At 38.4% G+C, this 16,130-nt stretch overlaps 1 protein-coding gene across 1 annotated transcript in view; it reads right to left on the bottom strand.

Moving 5' to 3' along the window:
• LOC122803549 (lectin-like) overlaps positions 1-16,130 on the bottom strand; it is a 111,484-nt gene that overhangs the window by 46,405 nt on the left and 48,949 nt on the right. Inside the window, exon 4 of the mRNA XM_044073202.1 lies at positions 12,758-12,864. Coding sequence (XP_043929137.1) covers positions 12,758-12,864 — 107 coding nt within the window. The remainder of the gene's footprint in view (positions 1-12,757; positions 12,865-16,130) is intronic.

Genomic DNA, 16,130 nt, shown 5'->3' with positions numbered 1-16,130 from the left:
CCTATACTAAGTAGCATTTCTGCAGCATGTCTCCATGGAGACAATCTGGTAAAGAGAAACTGGAGACAGTCTGGTGGAAGGGGATTGGCTGAGGGAAAAAAAGAACAAAGAAACTGGCTAGGGCATAATGTTCCCTGAAAACAATCAGGGGCAGACCTCTCAACTGTCCCGAATTCCTCGGTCTTTACCGAGTTTTGGGGTCCAAATAATGGGGTGCCACGATTCCCGAGTGGCACCCCTTCATCCGATTTATTTGCACTTGTATTTTTATTTTATTAACTTTCGCGCTCATGTGCTGACGTCATCACGTGCGCGATGACGTCGACACCACCAGCCTGTCGGAATGCTCCCCGGGAGTCCCCACACATATATAGCACATTTTTCCGGCTCTGGTTCAAATGCTTTTGCAAGCGGGAATCACCAGAGCCGGAAAGGAGTAATGAGTAGTGTGCTGGATTTCTATTCAACATTTGGTTATTTCGTGTAGCATCTGGTCTTGCAATAAACTGAAAGGAGTTTAGTCCGTGGCATTCTTATTTGGATTACTGGTTTTGTGAAGTGTCGCTCATTTTTGTTTTTTTGTGCTGGATTTCTTGTTACGACTCGACTAGTGTGGTGGATCTGATTTCTCTAGTAGAAGTAAAGAATCTCGCTGCGCTGCCAGAAAGGAGTTAGTGTGTTGGATGCTTTTTGCAATGAGGAATCGCCAGAGCCGGAAAGGAGTTACTGTCATACCTCTCAACCTGGAAACATCAAAAATCTGGACAAGGCCTATGAAAAATAGGTACAAATCTGTACGCTGATTAACATCTAATTTGCATACATAATTATGTAACCACACCCACTCCGATGGGAATTGTGGGATACCAACTTTCAAACGCAAACTGAAGAACAAACAACCAAAATATGGCACCAAAGTCCCCCTGAAGCCATTCCAATATCCCATTACTTTGCTATTTCGCCCCATTTACCATAAACACTAATGTGTGCATACTGCTTTACTTCTACAATGATTATTTGGATTTTATTTTTACATATTTACATTTTACAGCACAATAATGCACAAACACTAAGACATCTGGTAAACAAAGCAATACTGTCTCACCTAGACATGGCATTAAAACTTCTCTGCCCTTGAAACTCACATTCATTGAAACAGCATTGAAACCCACAACACACCACATCGAAGAAAATGCATCTGGCCAGTGGTGGATAAAGATTACCTTTGGACTGCTTTCAAATCGTTGGCCCCTTGCACACAAAACAAGAAACGTACATGTGTTGTTTTCTTGGCTACACCTTCCTGATTTTATTAAATTATATTCCTTGTATAATACAACACACTTGTTAGACAGAGCATATTTTAAATTTGTTTGAACATTTTTCCAGTAGACTGTACTGTAGGCAAGGAAACAAAATACATGAACCAATAATGACAAAACTACATAACCCAATTCAAAACATTTCCATAATAAAGTCTACTTTCACATCCACACTATAAATAGAATGACAGTAGTGTAAGCCATAAGCATCTTGCATAGCTTCTCGCACTTATTTTCAATTTCATTTTTTTGAGGGGGGGGGGGCAAAAGGTAAAAAAACAGGGAGGGACACATTTTTGAACATTGCTTGTATAATTTTGTAAAGTTGCTAGAATAAAATGTGTTATCACCATGCATTTCACTGGCAAGTTTTGAACCCAGGACCGTATACACTACAGTCAGAGCAACATACCACTATGTGTAATCAGCAGCTTCCTGAAAAAACATTTAGTGAATTCATTTTTTTCACTTCTCATCATAGCTCTCAACCTCCTTTGATTTCACTGCACCTACCCATAAACCTCTGCTCTTACAGTTCTTTTGCCACATCTCCTGTTTTTCTTCAACCATCATCATCCTTTGTTTTTCTCTGCTTCTCTTACAATATTATTTTTCTATTTCTTTGCAAAATGCAACTACATGTCAGATGGCAATGTACATCCTTCTGCTATTATCCCAATCCTCACACAGTCTTAATTATTTTAGAGTTTCTTATATGGCCAGCAAGAAACACATAATTCCACATTAGTGACTCGCTCCTCATTGTAATACCCCCTGATATTCAGCAAATACAGTTTTCTTAGCACCTCCATTTGGTACTAAGTTACTGCATAGTATTCTCAAAACGGAGACTCTCTCAGCTGCACATAAATGCTGGATTTGGTTGTTGTCACAAAAGATAAAAAACAAACAGGAAACAATCCATTCTCAGTCAATAACCAATTTGCTATGTATCTGTATGTTCTCTTACTTTTCATCTTGGTCTTTAAAACTTTTAAACACGTAATATAGAGAGAAAGAATGAGTTTTAACACACAATATAGTGTGTGTCTGTTGGTTTGTCTCTCTCTCAACTGCTTAGCACAAAAAAGCCTGGGCAAAGCTCGCCTCAATCATTGTGGTAGCTAGGGACACACACACACACACTTACCTCCCTCTAAATAGACGTTGAGCGAGATCAAATCTTCTAAATAAAACCACACTAACTCCTTTCCAGCAGCAGCAAGCTTCTTCTCTTGTAAACAAATCCTCCACAGTAACTCCTTTCCGGCTCTGGCGATTCCTCATTGCAAAAAGCATCCAACACACTAACTCCTTTCTGGCAGCGCAGCGAGATTCTTTACTTCTACTAGAGAAATCAGATCCACCACACTAGTCGAGTCGTAACAAGAAATCCAGCACAAAAAAACAAAAACGAGCGACACTTCACAAAACCAGTAATCCAAATAAGAATGCCACGGACTAAACTCCTTTCAGTTTATTGCAAGACCAGATGCTACACGAAATAACCAAATGTTGAATAGAAATCCAGCACACTACTCATTACTCCTTTCCGGCTCTGGTGATTCCCGCTTGCAAAAGCATTTGAACCAGAGCCGGAAAAATGTGCTACGTATGTGCGGGGACTCCCGGGGAGCATTCCGACAGGCTGGTGGTGTCGACGTCATCGCGCACGTGATGACGTCAGCACATGAGCGCGAAAGTTAAAAAAATAAAAATACAAGTGCAAATAAATCGGAAATGAAGGGGTGCCACTCGGGAATCGTGGCACCCCATTATTTGGACCCCAAAACTCGGTAAAGACCGAGGAATTCGGGACAGTTGAGAGGTCTGGTTACTGTGGAGGATTTGTTTACAAGAGAAGAAGCTTGCTGCTGCTGGAAAGGAGTTAGTGTGGTTTTATTTAGAAGATTTGATCTCGCTCAACGTCTATTTAGAGGGAGGTAAGTGTGTGTGTGTGTGTGTCCCTAGCTACCACAATGATTGAGGCGAGCTTTGCCCAGGCTTTTTTGTGCTAAGCAGTTGAGAGAGAGACAAACCAACAGACACACACTATATTGTGTGTTAAAACTCATTCTTTCTCTCTATATTACGTGTTTAAAAGTTTTAAAGACCAAGATGAAAAGTAAGAGAACATACAGATACATAGCAAATTGGTTATTGACTGAGAATGGATTGTTTCCTGTTTGTTTTTTATCTTTTGTGACAACAACCAAATCCAGCATTTATGTGCAGCTGAGAGAGTCTCCGTTTGAGAATACTATGCAGTAACTTAGTACCAAATGGAGGTGCTAAGAAAACTGTATTTGCTGAATATCAGGGGGTATTACAATGAGGAGCGAGTCACTAATGTGGAATTATGTGTTTCTTGCTGGCCATATAAGAAACTCTAAAATAATTAAGACTGTGTGAGGATTGGGATAATAGCAGAAGGATGTACATTGCCATCTGACATGTAGTTGCATTTTGCAAAGAAATAGAAAAATAATATTGTAAGAGAAGCAGAGAAAAACAAAGGATGATGATGGTTGAAGAAAAACAGGAGATGTGGCAAAAGAACTGTAAGAGCAGAGGTTTATGGGTAGGTGCAGTGAAATCAAAGGAGGTTGAGAGCTATGATGAGAAGTGAAAAAAATGAATTCACTAAATGTTTTTTCAGGAAGCTGCTGATTACACATAGTGGTATGTTGCTCTGACTGTAGTGTATACGGTCCTGGGTTCAAAACTTGCCAGTGAAATGCATGGTGATAACACATTTTATTCTAGCAACTTTACAAAATTATACAAGCAATGTTCAAAAATGTGTCCCTCCCTGTTTTTTTACCTTTTGCCCCCCCCCTCAAAAAAATGAAATTGAAAATAAGTGCGAGAAGCTATGCAAGATGCTTATGGCTTACACTACTGTCATTCTATTTATAGTGTGGATGTGAAAGTAGACTTTATTATGGAAATGTTTTGAATTGGGTTATGTAGTTTTGTCATTATTGGTTCATGTATTTTGTTTCCTTGCCTACAGTACAGTCTACTGGAAAAATGTTCAAACAAATTTAAAATATGCTCTGTCTAACAAGTGTGTTGTATTATACAAGGAATATAATTTAATAAAATCAGGAAGGTGTAGCCAAGAAAACAACACATGTACGTTCTTGTTTTGTGTGCAAGGGCCAACGATTTGAAAGCAGTCCAAAGGTAATCTTTATCCACCACTGGCCAGATGCATTTTCTTCGATGTGGTGTGTTGTGGGTTTCAATGCTGTTTCAATGAATGTGAGTTTCAAGGGCAGAGAAGTTTTAATGCCATGTCTAGGTGAGACAGTATTGCTTTGTTTACCAGATGTCTTAGTGTTTGTGCATTATTGTGCTGTAAAATGTAAATATGTAAAAATAAAATCCAAATAATCATTGTAGAAGTAAAGCAGTATGCACACATTAGTGTTTATGGTAAATGGGGCGAAATAGCAAAGTAATGGGATATTGGAATGGCTGCAGGGGGACTTTGGTGCCATATTTTGGTTGTTTGTTCTTCAGTTTGCGTTTGAAAGTTGGTATCCCACAATTCCCATCGGAGTGGGTGTGGTTACATAATTATGCATGCAAATTAGATGTTAATCAGCGTACAGATTTGTACCTATTTTTCATAGGCCTTGTCCAGATTTTTGATGTTTCCAGGTTGAGAGGTATGACCAGGGGTTTTCCCAGGTGTGACAGCTTTAAAGATAATACAAAACCAGTTAAACTTGAAGTAAAGTTCTATCGGTTTTTTTAAATGCAATGGGGACACTAATATAAATAGGTGCTTTTGTTTTTTTCTTGTTCACCCTTCTTTTTTTTTCTTTGTTCAGTTTTGAAAAATGTAGGCACTGCAATGAACAAAGAATAAGGAGGGGAGAAGATGGGGGGGGGTCTGGTTAAGACGGTATGACAAAATAAATATCAGTGTGCTTTTTCCCATGCTTGCATAGGGAAATGACTGAGTAAAAACCCTAGGCATTATCCAGTAACAAGTTTATTACAAAGCATGTAAATGAAAAAGAATATTGAATACTGTAAGTCTTTCTTTCTGATAAACAAGGTAGCCTTAACAGTTCTATGTCTGGTTTGCATGTCAATAGAAGACAACTTGATCAAGAAAATGGCTTGGAGAAAGTGTTTACTGAAAGCATTCAAGTGTTTTCTGAACTGGGAGAGTTACATAGATATAAAAAATTGGTACTTTTCCATTAACGGACCAGCAGTAGAAATGTGCGCAGGTGTGCCAATGATAGCACACACGTTTTTCCTGTGAGTAACACAGATGCTTTTCCTGTGAGATTTTTAGTTACATTTTTCCTGCGACATATGGATTACACCATTTGGCAATTGCCAAATGACAAAGAGTCTGCTATTAATTCTATCAGAAGAAAGGAATTCTGCATAATTAAAGACTTTGTTCAAATAGCCACAACATGAAGTTATGTTTCAGTGTTAAAGCAGTACCAAAATGGCGCTGTAGCCAACGATTGTGCCAAGAGAAGGACTGCGAATCCAAAATTGGTTTGATGGATCATGCATCCCTTTCCTTACAGCTTCTCGGTTTATTTACTTGTGGTGACTGGTGTCAGGAGCTTACATCTGTTCAGTTTTGTGAACTGCAATTACAAATGAACCATAATACCACAGTGGATTGGAACAATTACATACGTGAGGTGTATGCTACTGCTTTAATTGCTCAAGCTATAGTGCAAATCAGCAGGTTCAGCAAAATTGTTGAAGTAGACCAAAGTGTTTTCATGCAAAGAAAAAAACACGTTGGGCAGGTGCTTCCACCATAGTGGGTCTTTGGCAGACTGTGCCGGGAATCAAAGCAATGTTTTCTTGTTGCTGTTCCAATCGGTCAGCCAAAACCTTAATGTCCACGATCCAGGAAAACATTGCAGAAGGAAGTGTTATTTTTTCAGATTGCTGGAAAGCATACAAGACAGATGCATTGCGAGATGCTGGATATGAACATTTCAATGTCAACCACAAATACAGTTTCATGGATCCAGACAGTGGGTGACATACCCAAACAGTTGAGCAGTTGTGGGGTGGTGCCAAATGGTGTAATAAACCCCATTGTGGCTGTACTCCCCACCATCTACATTCCTATTTGGCAGAATTCATGTGGTGACGTTTACATCCAAAAACTTAAGTATTTTTAGAAATGTTGAAAGAGATTAGCAGTTTCATGCCTCCAGCTTAATTGTATTTTGGTGTGCTGTGATCCATGTGGTTTGCATTATCAATACATTTCTATGGATGTAACAAAGTATTTATTGAGTTCAAGAAAGTCTATCATCTTTTTTTGACATATTCATGTCACACTACATTTTCCAGCAGCAACGCATCATGAATGTATTACTTTTTCAGGCTACATTGAATGTCTCACTTTTGCTGGCTACATTTCCTGGCAACAGTTATGTTGCACAACGACTGCTGCCCCGTTAACGGAAAAGTACCAAAAAATTAAACACCATTTGCTAATAGTGCAGACTGCACTATGCGTCTTAGCATGACTAACCTTACTTTTTGGTTAATTTTAGCCTGTCTGTGTAGCTATCAACTTAGAACTTATGTTCTTATTAGGAAGCAACAACTTCAATATTTGAAGATGTGCATAGTTTTGTGTGTTATTGTAACGTTCATATGTTTTAGGAAGGGTTTTTGGGGGGGGGGTTGTTTGTTCTGTTTGAGGCTTTCTAAAAAGCAGAAAATTATGTAAGACGTGACATAGATGCAACGGAATATGACATGAAACAACTGTATAAAAGAGCAACCTGCAGTTATATATAAAAGGTGGTAATAATAACTATATAAGAAAATGATGCTTTCTGTAATGTCTTTCAATCTAAATGGTTGTACAGATAAAAATAAAATAGAAAGAGTAGTGAACTATATTAAAAAATGTAGAGTGCAAATAGCTACGCTACAGGAGGCACACCTGGAAAGTACTGAGCATGTGAATTTAATAAAGAAAGGTTTTCAGGGTGGTTATTCAGCGGAATATTTGGTGCAAATGAAAAGAGGAGAACTTATTTTAATTGCAAGAGGAGCTCTAATAGTGATAGAAGAGGATAAAAAAGATAATAATGGAAGATACATAGTTCTAAGGGACTACTGGCTAGGGAGGAGGATTACACTGGCATGCATTTACATCCCCCCTAAAACTGCTATAATGGAGCTTAAGAAAATTTGGGGAGAAATAATCAGCTTTCAGCAGGGAATATTACTTATAGGCGGAGACTGGAATTTGGTTTGCAACAGTGAAGATGTGTCGGGGGGCCTAGAAGGGATAATATAACAAGGAAGAGTAGATTTTTGAAGAAATTTATGAAAATGTTTGGCATGGAAGATGTGAATTCAGTACTAGGAGTTTGGAGTGAATTTATATATTACTTACTAACACACAAAAACTGGGCTAGGCTAGATAGATTTTATATCTCACAGGAACATGTGCATTTAATTGAAGGTCTTGAAATGTACCCAATAACTATTTCAGATCATGCGCCAATAATAACTAAAATAAAAACGCAAGTTAATGAAATGAAAATGAGACACTCGCGCTTTCCCACCTACCAGTTGAAAATGAAGGAATTGAAGGAGTGGGTTGTGGAATTAATTCAGAAGCTACTAGAGAAGACAGATTTGTCTTCTGAAAACAGCTAAGGAGTGGGATAAAATTAAAGTGGGGTTTAAAACTAGGCTAGAAATAAATGAAAGGGAGATATGGCTAACAGTAACAATAATTATTTAGAGGGATTGACAAATGTTAAAGTATTGCCAAATAGGAGGAATCTCTCAGAACAAGAAAAGGAGCAACTGCAGAATGCTAAACAGAAAATAAGGGATTACCTCGATAATATGCACGAGTTTAGAAGGATTGCTGTTAAGCAAATGTTTTTTTGATAATAATTCTAGAGTACAAAAACTTTTAGCACAACAACTCAGACAACAAAAAGTGGAAAGGGCAGTCACCAAGCTTAGGGAGCCTATAACAAGGAAGACAACAAGAGACCCTGTAGAAGTATTAGAAATATTTCGGAAATTTTATGAAAATTTGTATAAAGCAGAGAAATATGGAAATCAAGAAAATGTACAAATGGAAATGTTTATGGAAGAATTAAATATGCCAAAGTTAGAGGGAGATGAGGCTCAGTTACTAACAGGATATAGGAAGGGTCACATAAAAATGGCTATGTATAACCAATCTACAAGTCCCCAGGAATAGATGGTATTCCTGTGGAGGTTTGGAAGTTAGGAGGGAAAAACTGATAAAGATCTGCAAGGTTTTGTTTAACAGTATTTTAAGAGGAGAAGTTCCAGCATCCTGGAAGAAGGCGGTGGTAACAGTAATACCTAAAGAGGGTAAAGATCCATTGGATCCATCTTCATACAGGCCCATTTCGATACTAAACCATGATTATAAAGTGTTTATGTCTATAATGGCTACAAGAATGGCAAAAGTGATACCAAAATTGATGGATATGGATCAGTGTGGTTTTGTGGAAGGGAGGCAAACATGTGACAATATTAACAGAACAATGAGGATCCAGAGGGAAACAGAATGTAAAAAAGTACCACTTTTATTGGTGGGTCTTGATGCAGAGAAAGCATTTGATAAAGTAGACTGGGACTTCATCAGCAGGGCAATGGAAGCATTTGTTTTAACTGATACAATTATGAGGTTGATTAGAAGAATATATGAGGGATCGGAGGCTCGAATTAAAGTGGGTGGGGTCATCTTTGATAATTTCTGCTTGAGTAGAGGAAACAGGCAGGGTTGAGTGCTTTCCCCTTTGTTGTTTGCATTATATTTCGAACCACTGGCAAATAAAATAAGGGACTCAGAAATTCAAGGATATAATTGGTATGGTAGTTAGGAAAAGCTGGCTCTATTTGCAGATGATATTATTTTATACATGGCAAAACCACAAAGGGACATTACAGTGTTGTGGAACATTTTAAGACAGTTTCAAATCTTCTCGGCATACAAAATTAATGAAGCTAATACAAAAGCAGTACCAGTAAATTATGTATCCACTCATGAATTGGTCCAACAATATCCATATTTATGGGGACATGATAAAATTAAGTATTTTGGAGAATGGATTAGAAATGACTTTGTGGTGGCTGCTAAGGATATGTGGGAAGAGACTAAACAGAAGATGATACAAAAACTGAGAAACTGGAAGTTTTGTTATATGGGTATGGATATTAACATACAAGCCATTAAAATGTTTTTAGTCCCTTTAGTCTTATACAAAGGTCAGGCATACTTTTATCAACCTGAGGAGAAATTGTGGATAGTAATTAAAAAAGAGTTGGAAGGATTTTATCTGGGAAGGGAAGACAGCAAGGGTCAAGTGGGATAAGCTGATGCTACCAGTAGAACAAGGTGGACTAGGATTTCCTAATTTTAGGGGGTATTTTAGAGCAACACAGTTAAGGCTCCTATACACAGCACAGGCATAAAATTATAATTCAAAGTGAAAAGGGATGATGCTGATGCAGGGAGGAAGCTCAAGAAATAAGGAGAGATTGGGATTTTGGATGCAGACTCTTAAGGAGAACAACCAAAATCACACATAGCATTATATTCATAAAATAGCAGGGAGTATTCTAAGAACCAAACCAGCACGAGAATGAGGAAAAGAGATTTCGCCAATAGGGTAGACTGTGGTCAGGGATGCAGATAATAGGCAAGAAGGGGCTGGAATTTATTGGAGAAAACTGGCAAAGGAACCAAGGTATTGGGGGCAAATAACTAGAAAGAGAAAAGTAACAGAATGGGAAGAGGCCAAAAATGTATTTGGACCGCAGGTTAGAGATTGCCTTCCCTATCAAGGACTAACATCAAAGTATAGGCAAAGGGAAAGAAATAGGGGGCTCCTAAATGAAAGACAAGCACTGGTAGAGTTTTTAATAGAATCTAAAACAGAAGCTGCTATTAAAAAAGGAATAATTAGTAAAGCATATAAAATACTGCATGATAATTATAAGAATCAATCAGAGGAGCTTAGAAAAGATCGGGAAGAAAGACTGGATAAGCAATTCATAAAGAGACGCTGGTATATATATATATATATATATATATATATATATATATATATATCCCAAATATGCGACAAAGTCTAGAAGATTTAGGATCTTTGCCTGGAAATGTTTACATAGGTATTTTTATACCCAAATAGTTTCCAAATAATTTTTCTTCAGGTGGATAGCAAATGGAGGTGTGACTGGCAAGAAAGAGGTAGCTGGAAACATATTTTTGGAGGTGTGATGAGCTAACAGACCTTTGGGATTCCCTGCGGACCGATCTGTCTTAGATGCTGGGTGAGCAGATTAGACTGACTGGAGAGATGATTTTTTTGAGTTATGCTACAGAATCGGAATTGCCTAGACATGGTAAAGCCTTGTTGAGTCTAATTATGGTGGCTGCCAAAAAAACAATTACTACAAAATGGAAATCAAAGTCTAGACCAATTTTACTAGATGAAGTGAATATAGTAACAGAGATAAAACAGCTGGAATTGGGATCTTTAGAAAAGGAAAGGAGCAAAAACATAGGAAAAATGGGAATTGTGGGAACAATATATGCAGCGCAGGAATGAGGTTTAAAAGGATTTGAATGACCTATATAATCCTTAACTGAAAAGCAGCAAATAGATGAAAGAAGTGTGCAGGACAGACCACCAGCAAAATCCAAGTTTATTTAAGCACCTTTCGTCAAGTTTCAGACTTCATCAGAATCTTTAAATGACAATGACTAGATTTATAAATGATTTAGATTGTTTACAACTGCAGTTGTTTCAATGGTGTCTGTGATGTAAACTGTTTGCAACTAAAGTGACATTTTGTATGATTTTCATTTATATAAATGTAAGATTGCCTTTGTCATATATGGAAATGTAATAAAGATGTTGGGGAAAAAATCAAGATAAATGAAAAGCACAGTCATGGCACACAACAAAGTATAATGGGTGAGTACATTACATGAGAGTAATGTTTTTTAGTGGACCAAAATAAAAATCAAATCATTAGTCATTGACCATAAATGCTGGAGGAAAACTGTCCTGCCTCCCAAAGAAACCATTATAAAGCCCATTTCAGAGCTTCCACTAACAAATGTTTCAAAGTTTTTTGCCCATTATTTTACGAGTTGTCAATATAATCACATGGATGTGTGTGTGTGTGTGTGTGTGTGTGCGCGTGTGTGTGCGTGTATGTGTATGTATATTTACATTATATTATTTTACATTAAATTAGATTGCACCATTTTTGAGGGTGTATCCACCCTGATTTGGGGGTCCACAAATCAAGATGAAATTGATCAGCAGGGATGCCTATTAGTATGAGAAACAAGTGTAATTACTGTTCCCTCTTGCATGGTGGCAATACTATCCAAGTGGCATCCTGGAATAATAAGCTTCTTCTTTTAGCTTTTCCCAGTTAGGGGTTGCCACAGCAGATCACCTGTCTGCTCATGATTGGCAGTGGAGTTTTACAGTGTCGAGTTGCCAGCCCGGCACCCAACCTTCCACAGAAGGCACACACATGCACACACTCACACCTAGGGCCAATTTAGAGTGTCCAATCCACCTACAGCATGTCTTTGGGATGTGGGAGGAAACTGGAGCACCTGGAGGAAACCCACGCAACCACAGGGAGGACATGCAGACTCCGCACAGAAGGCACCTCAGCCGAGGATCGAACCAGAGAACCTCTTGCTGTGAGGCGGCAATGCTAACGGCCGAACCACCATGGCCGCCCACTGGAATAATAAGCTTCTAAAGCCAGGAATACCAACCTTACTGGGAAGCAGCTGGGAAGGGAGACAAATACTGTTGCCTCCTGTTACAAGAGTACATCCACCTCCCAGCATGCTCCCTGTCAAAGGAGACACCAGCAGTGTGAGACCAACTCATTTCCTGATACACAGTGTATGACGATACTTTTGACGTTATGCTTCTTTAAAGAACATAACTGTCAATGCCTCATTTGAATACTTTATAACTTTATTTAATACCCTGGCAGCAGACACAGCATCAGGGATCCAGCGGTATTTGCTTAACATGGAGAAAAACAGAAGACAAAGATAAGCACAAAAACTAAAAGAATCAAGAAAAGCAACATTAGAGAAATATTTCTGCATGATCAGAAGTGAAAAAATGGCCAACAACTGAGAATTTACCATTCTAGGAAGCAAGATTCATTTTTCAATACTTGTCTAACACCCCCCCCCCCCCCACACACACACACACACACACACAAATAGCTGTCATTTTGTTACAGGAGGAAAGCCAAGATAGTGAAAAAAAAAAAAAAAAAAAAAAAAAAAACAGTAGTTTAGCTGCAAGTAAAAATTTTTCTAAGATGCAAATGAACATATGGAGACAGGGTAGGAAACACTGATTTACCTCAGCTTCGTCGAATGTCTTTGGGTTGCTATAGAAAGTGTATGTGGTCCCCTCAAGTTTCATGGAGAAAGAGCCTGTTTCATTCAATGCAACCATTTTCATAAGGACTGCAACAGAAGACATGAACAGAGTGACTTAACATGAAGAAACATTTTCTGTACTTTAATTCCTCTATTATTAGATTATTTCATTTTGTATGCTTCTGGAATGAGACGCCAGAGTGACTTTATACCACATATGCATAACCCGAGAACAAATCACCATTTAAAAGAGGTGTGGATGCTGAATTCAAAGAAAAAAGTGGGGCGCTATAGGAAGCAAGTGAAGGTGTAAGTTTAACTGGAATGGGGCGTGGTTATATTACAGCATAGTCACCTTTCAGTATGGGTTGAAATTTAACACAAATAACTAGTCATACACTACTGTACATGCTAACTAGTCTTGCAGGGATAGCCTTCCTCCTCAGAGTATGTGCCAAAGCTGCTTTAAGAAAGAAAGTTGATTTCAGACATGTGAGGTGATCATAGCCACTTTTTCATTGATAAACTCCTCAGATGTCTGCAAGCAAATAAAAACAGTAACCACAACAGTTCAAATTCATATTCATTAAAGTGATTTAATACAAAAGCACTTTATGTCAATAATAATTCACACAATAAACAGCAGAATCTGAAACCAAAATAATTATACATACAACTGTATCAAATCTGCAATGAAGTATGCATCATAAACAGTGTTAAGACACAGCTACAGTATAACAACTAATTACAACAGCTCAAAGTTTGAGCAAACTGAATGATATAGGTCAAAGTATAACAAACAAGCAAACAAACATAAAATACGAAACATAACTGGTATACCAAAAACTGTTTTAAAAATCACTGATGGAATGAAACATAAGCAGTGTGCCAATAAATGTTTTAATATTTACTAATGCTATAAGCATATGAAACATAAGCAATGCCCCAATCAATGGTTTAATATTCACTAATGGTATAAGCATACAGCTACTATTTAAGAACAGTAGTAACCTACAGTTTACAATTGTCCAAGTCAGTCAACAAACTAATATACAGAAATCAAACACTTGGGTAAACTCTTAGTTGCCCTTAAAAATAACAGGAATCCTAACAAAAAGACTTTAAAATCACTCAATGAAGGATAAATATATAAGTTATAAAAGCTAAATACACCACTGCAGGATACTATGTATTGTCTAAATTCAGTCACCTGAACATATGAGAAAGCCAATGTCACTGCAATCTCACAACAATGTTAACTGGCTGAAAGTGCAAGGAGTCACAGGAAGCAACAGTTCAGAAAACACATATCTTCATAGGTTCATTGGTAGGTACTAGGCTATTGGCCCTAGGGCCTATATAAGCCTAGCCAAAAAGGTACCCCGGCTTTTGCCACCCAAGAAAATTATTTTCCTGTGCCCCTGTCGAACAGAGCCACAGGGGTGATCCCCGGGGTGAATTTCCTATTTCCCATCCACTCATCAAGATTTTTCTTGAAGAGTGCTAATGAGGAGCTTTGTTTGATATAGATAGGTAGTTTGTTTCAGAGTATGGGAAGTCTCTGGGACAGGAATCTATCCCTCCAGCATGTTCTGTTTATTGTGGTGACAAGGTTTAGGTCCCTACAGCATGTAGCTCAGACGGATTGGGATTTCTTTAAGTGGAGCATGTCCAACAGCTCTGGGTTTGACATAGCTTTGTATGTTAGGCAGAGATCACCTCTGAGTAGGTGATATGCGACGAAATAAAACTGGAGTTTTTTGAGACTGTCTGTGTAGGGCATCTGTTTGAGGCTGGTAATCCTCTTTGTGAGGTATTTCTGTGGCCTTTTCAGTTGTTGTAGATGTCTTGTGAGGTACATACCAAAAGGGGTGTTGTACTCTATAACGGGTCTAATGAGTGAAGGGTAGAGGGGAACAATTACCTCTTTTTTCCTGGATGAGAAACCCTTTGTGATGAGGTGTATCACACAGGAGGATTTCCTGACTATTGTGGCAATGTGATTATCAAAGGAGAGACTACTGTCCACCTGTGTCCCAAGGTCTCTTATCACACTGTTCATCAGTGTCTCACCCAATAAGCCCCTAAGGCAAAAACATATCTAAACCAGATGTCTTGGTCATAGTTGACTCCATAGTGAGACATACAGAAGTCCCCCTCACTAGACTGGACAAGGAGAAGGTCAAAGTCAGTAGCATGTCTAGTGCCAAGATCCGGCAACTCATGCATGCAATTAAGTCTCTCAACAACAAGTACTGTTATGACACTGTCATAGTCCATGTTGGAGTGAATGACTTGAGACATACCTCATTGGACCATATAAAGAGAGACATGATTGAGTTCTCTAAGTATGTATCCAAGGCAGGTATTTCCTTAGCCTACCCAGGATAATGCCACAATACAAAGAAAAAATGACTGACTTCAACAATTGGCTTAGCTTCTGGTGTCAATCCAGAGGGCTCCAGTATCTGACAGCCTGGGATGCTATGGTTGACAGACCATGCTACTTTGCCAGAGATGGTCTTCACCTACCGCCACTAGGCTTTAGGTTGCTGGAAAAGGTACTTGTCTCCCCAAAGTGCCTTTTTTAAGCAATTTCATAAAAACAAAATTCCTGACGTAAAAATATTTAGCTACCCAATAAGCCCCTAAGGCAAAACATATCTAAACCAAATGTCCTGATCATAGTTACTCCATAGTGAGACATACAGATGTCCCCCTCACTAGGCTGGAAAAGGAGAAGGTCAAAGTCAGTAGTGTGTCTGGTGCCAAGATCCGCCAACTCATGCATGCAATTAAGTCTCTCAGCTAGGTTCTCTAACTACGTCTCCAAAAGATTTCAAGCTGTAAAATGGGAAACAGGCACCTCAACCTTCCTTTCCACCCCCACTGGGGTTCCCCAGGGATCCATACTTGGTCCAATGCTGTTTAATATCTTTATTAACAATTTTCATAAAGCCATACCCAATACCAAAATTGTACAATATGCAGACGATTCCACATTTATCTGCAGTGCCACCAACCTCCTAGAGCTTCAGACACTGACCCAAGCTGCTTTCTCCACCACTGAAAATTGGATGCTTCAGAATTACCTCTCACTAAATGCCAATAAATCCAAAATACTATTATTCTCTCCCTCAAAATCTTCCCCTCTTGATAAAAACTCATTCCAAATCATTAGCCAAAACAACTCCACTATAGAGGTTGTTCCCTTTTCCAAACTACTTGGGGTCACTATTGATGAACACCTGAAATTCGACACTCACATCAAGCAAAACATTAAGAAAACCCATATAAAAACGGGTCTATATCACATTATTAAAATTCAAAAATGTCGAATACCATAAGCTTGA

The sequence above is a fragment of the Protopterus annectens genome, chromosome 5.part1 (assembly GCF_019279795.1).
Source record: "Protopterus annectens isolate FY-2018-M chromosome 5.part1, PAN1.0, whole genome shotgun sequence".
In the NCBI taxonomy this organism is placed as follows: Eukaryota; Metazoa; Chordata; order Ceratodontiformes; family Protopteridae; genus Protopterus; species Protopterus annectens.
The sequence above is the reverse complement of the archived record's forward strand: the minus strand, read 5'-3'. Positions and strand labels throughout refer to the sequence as shown.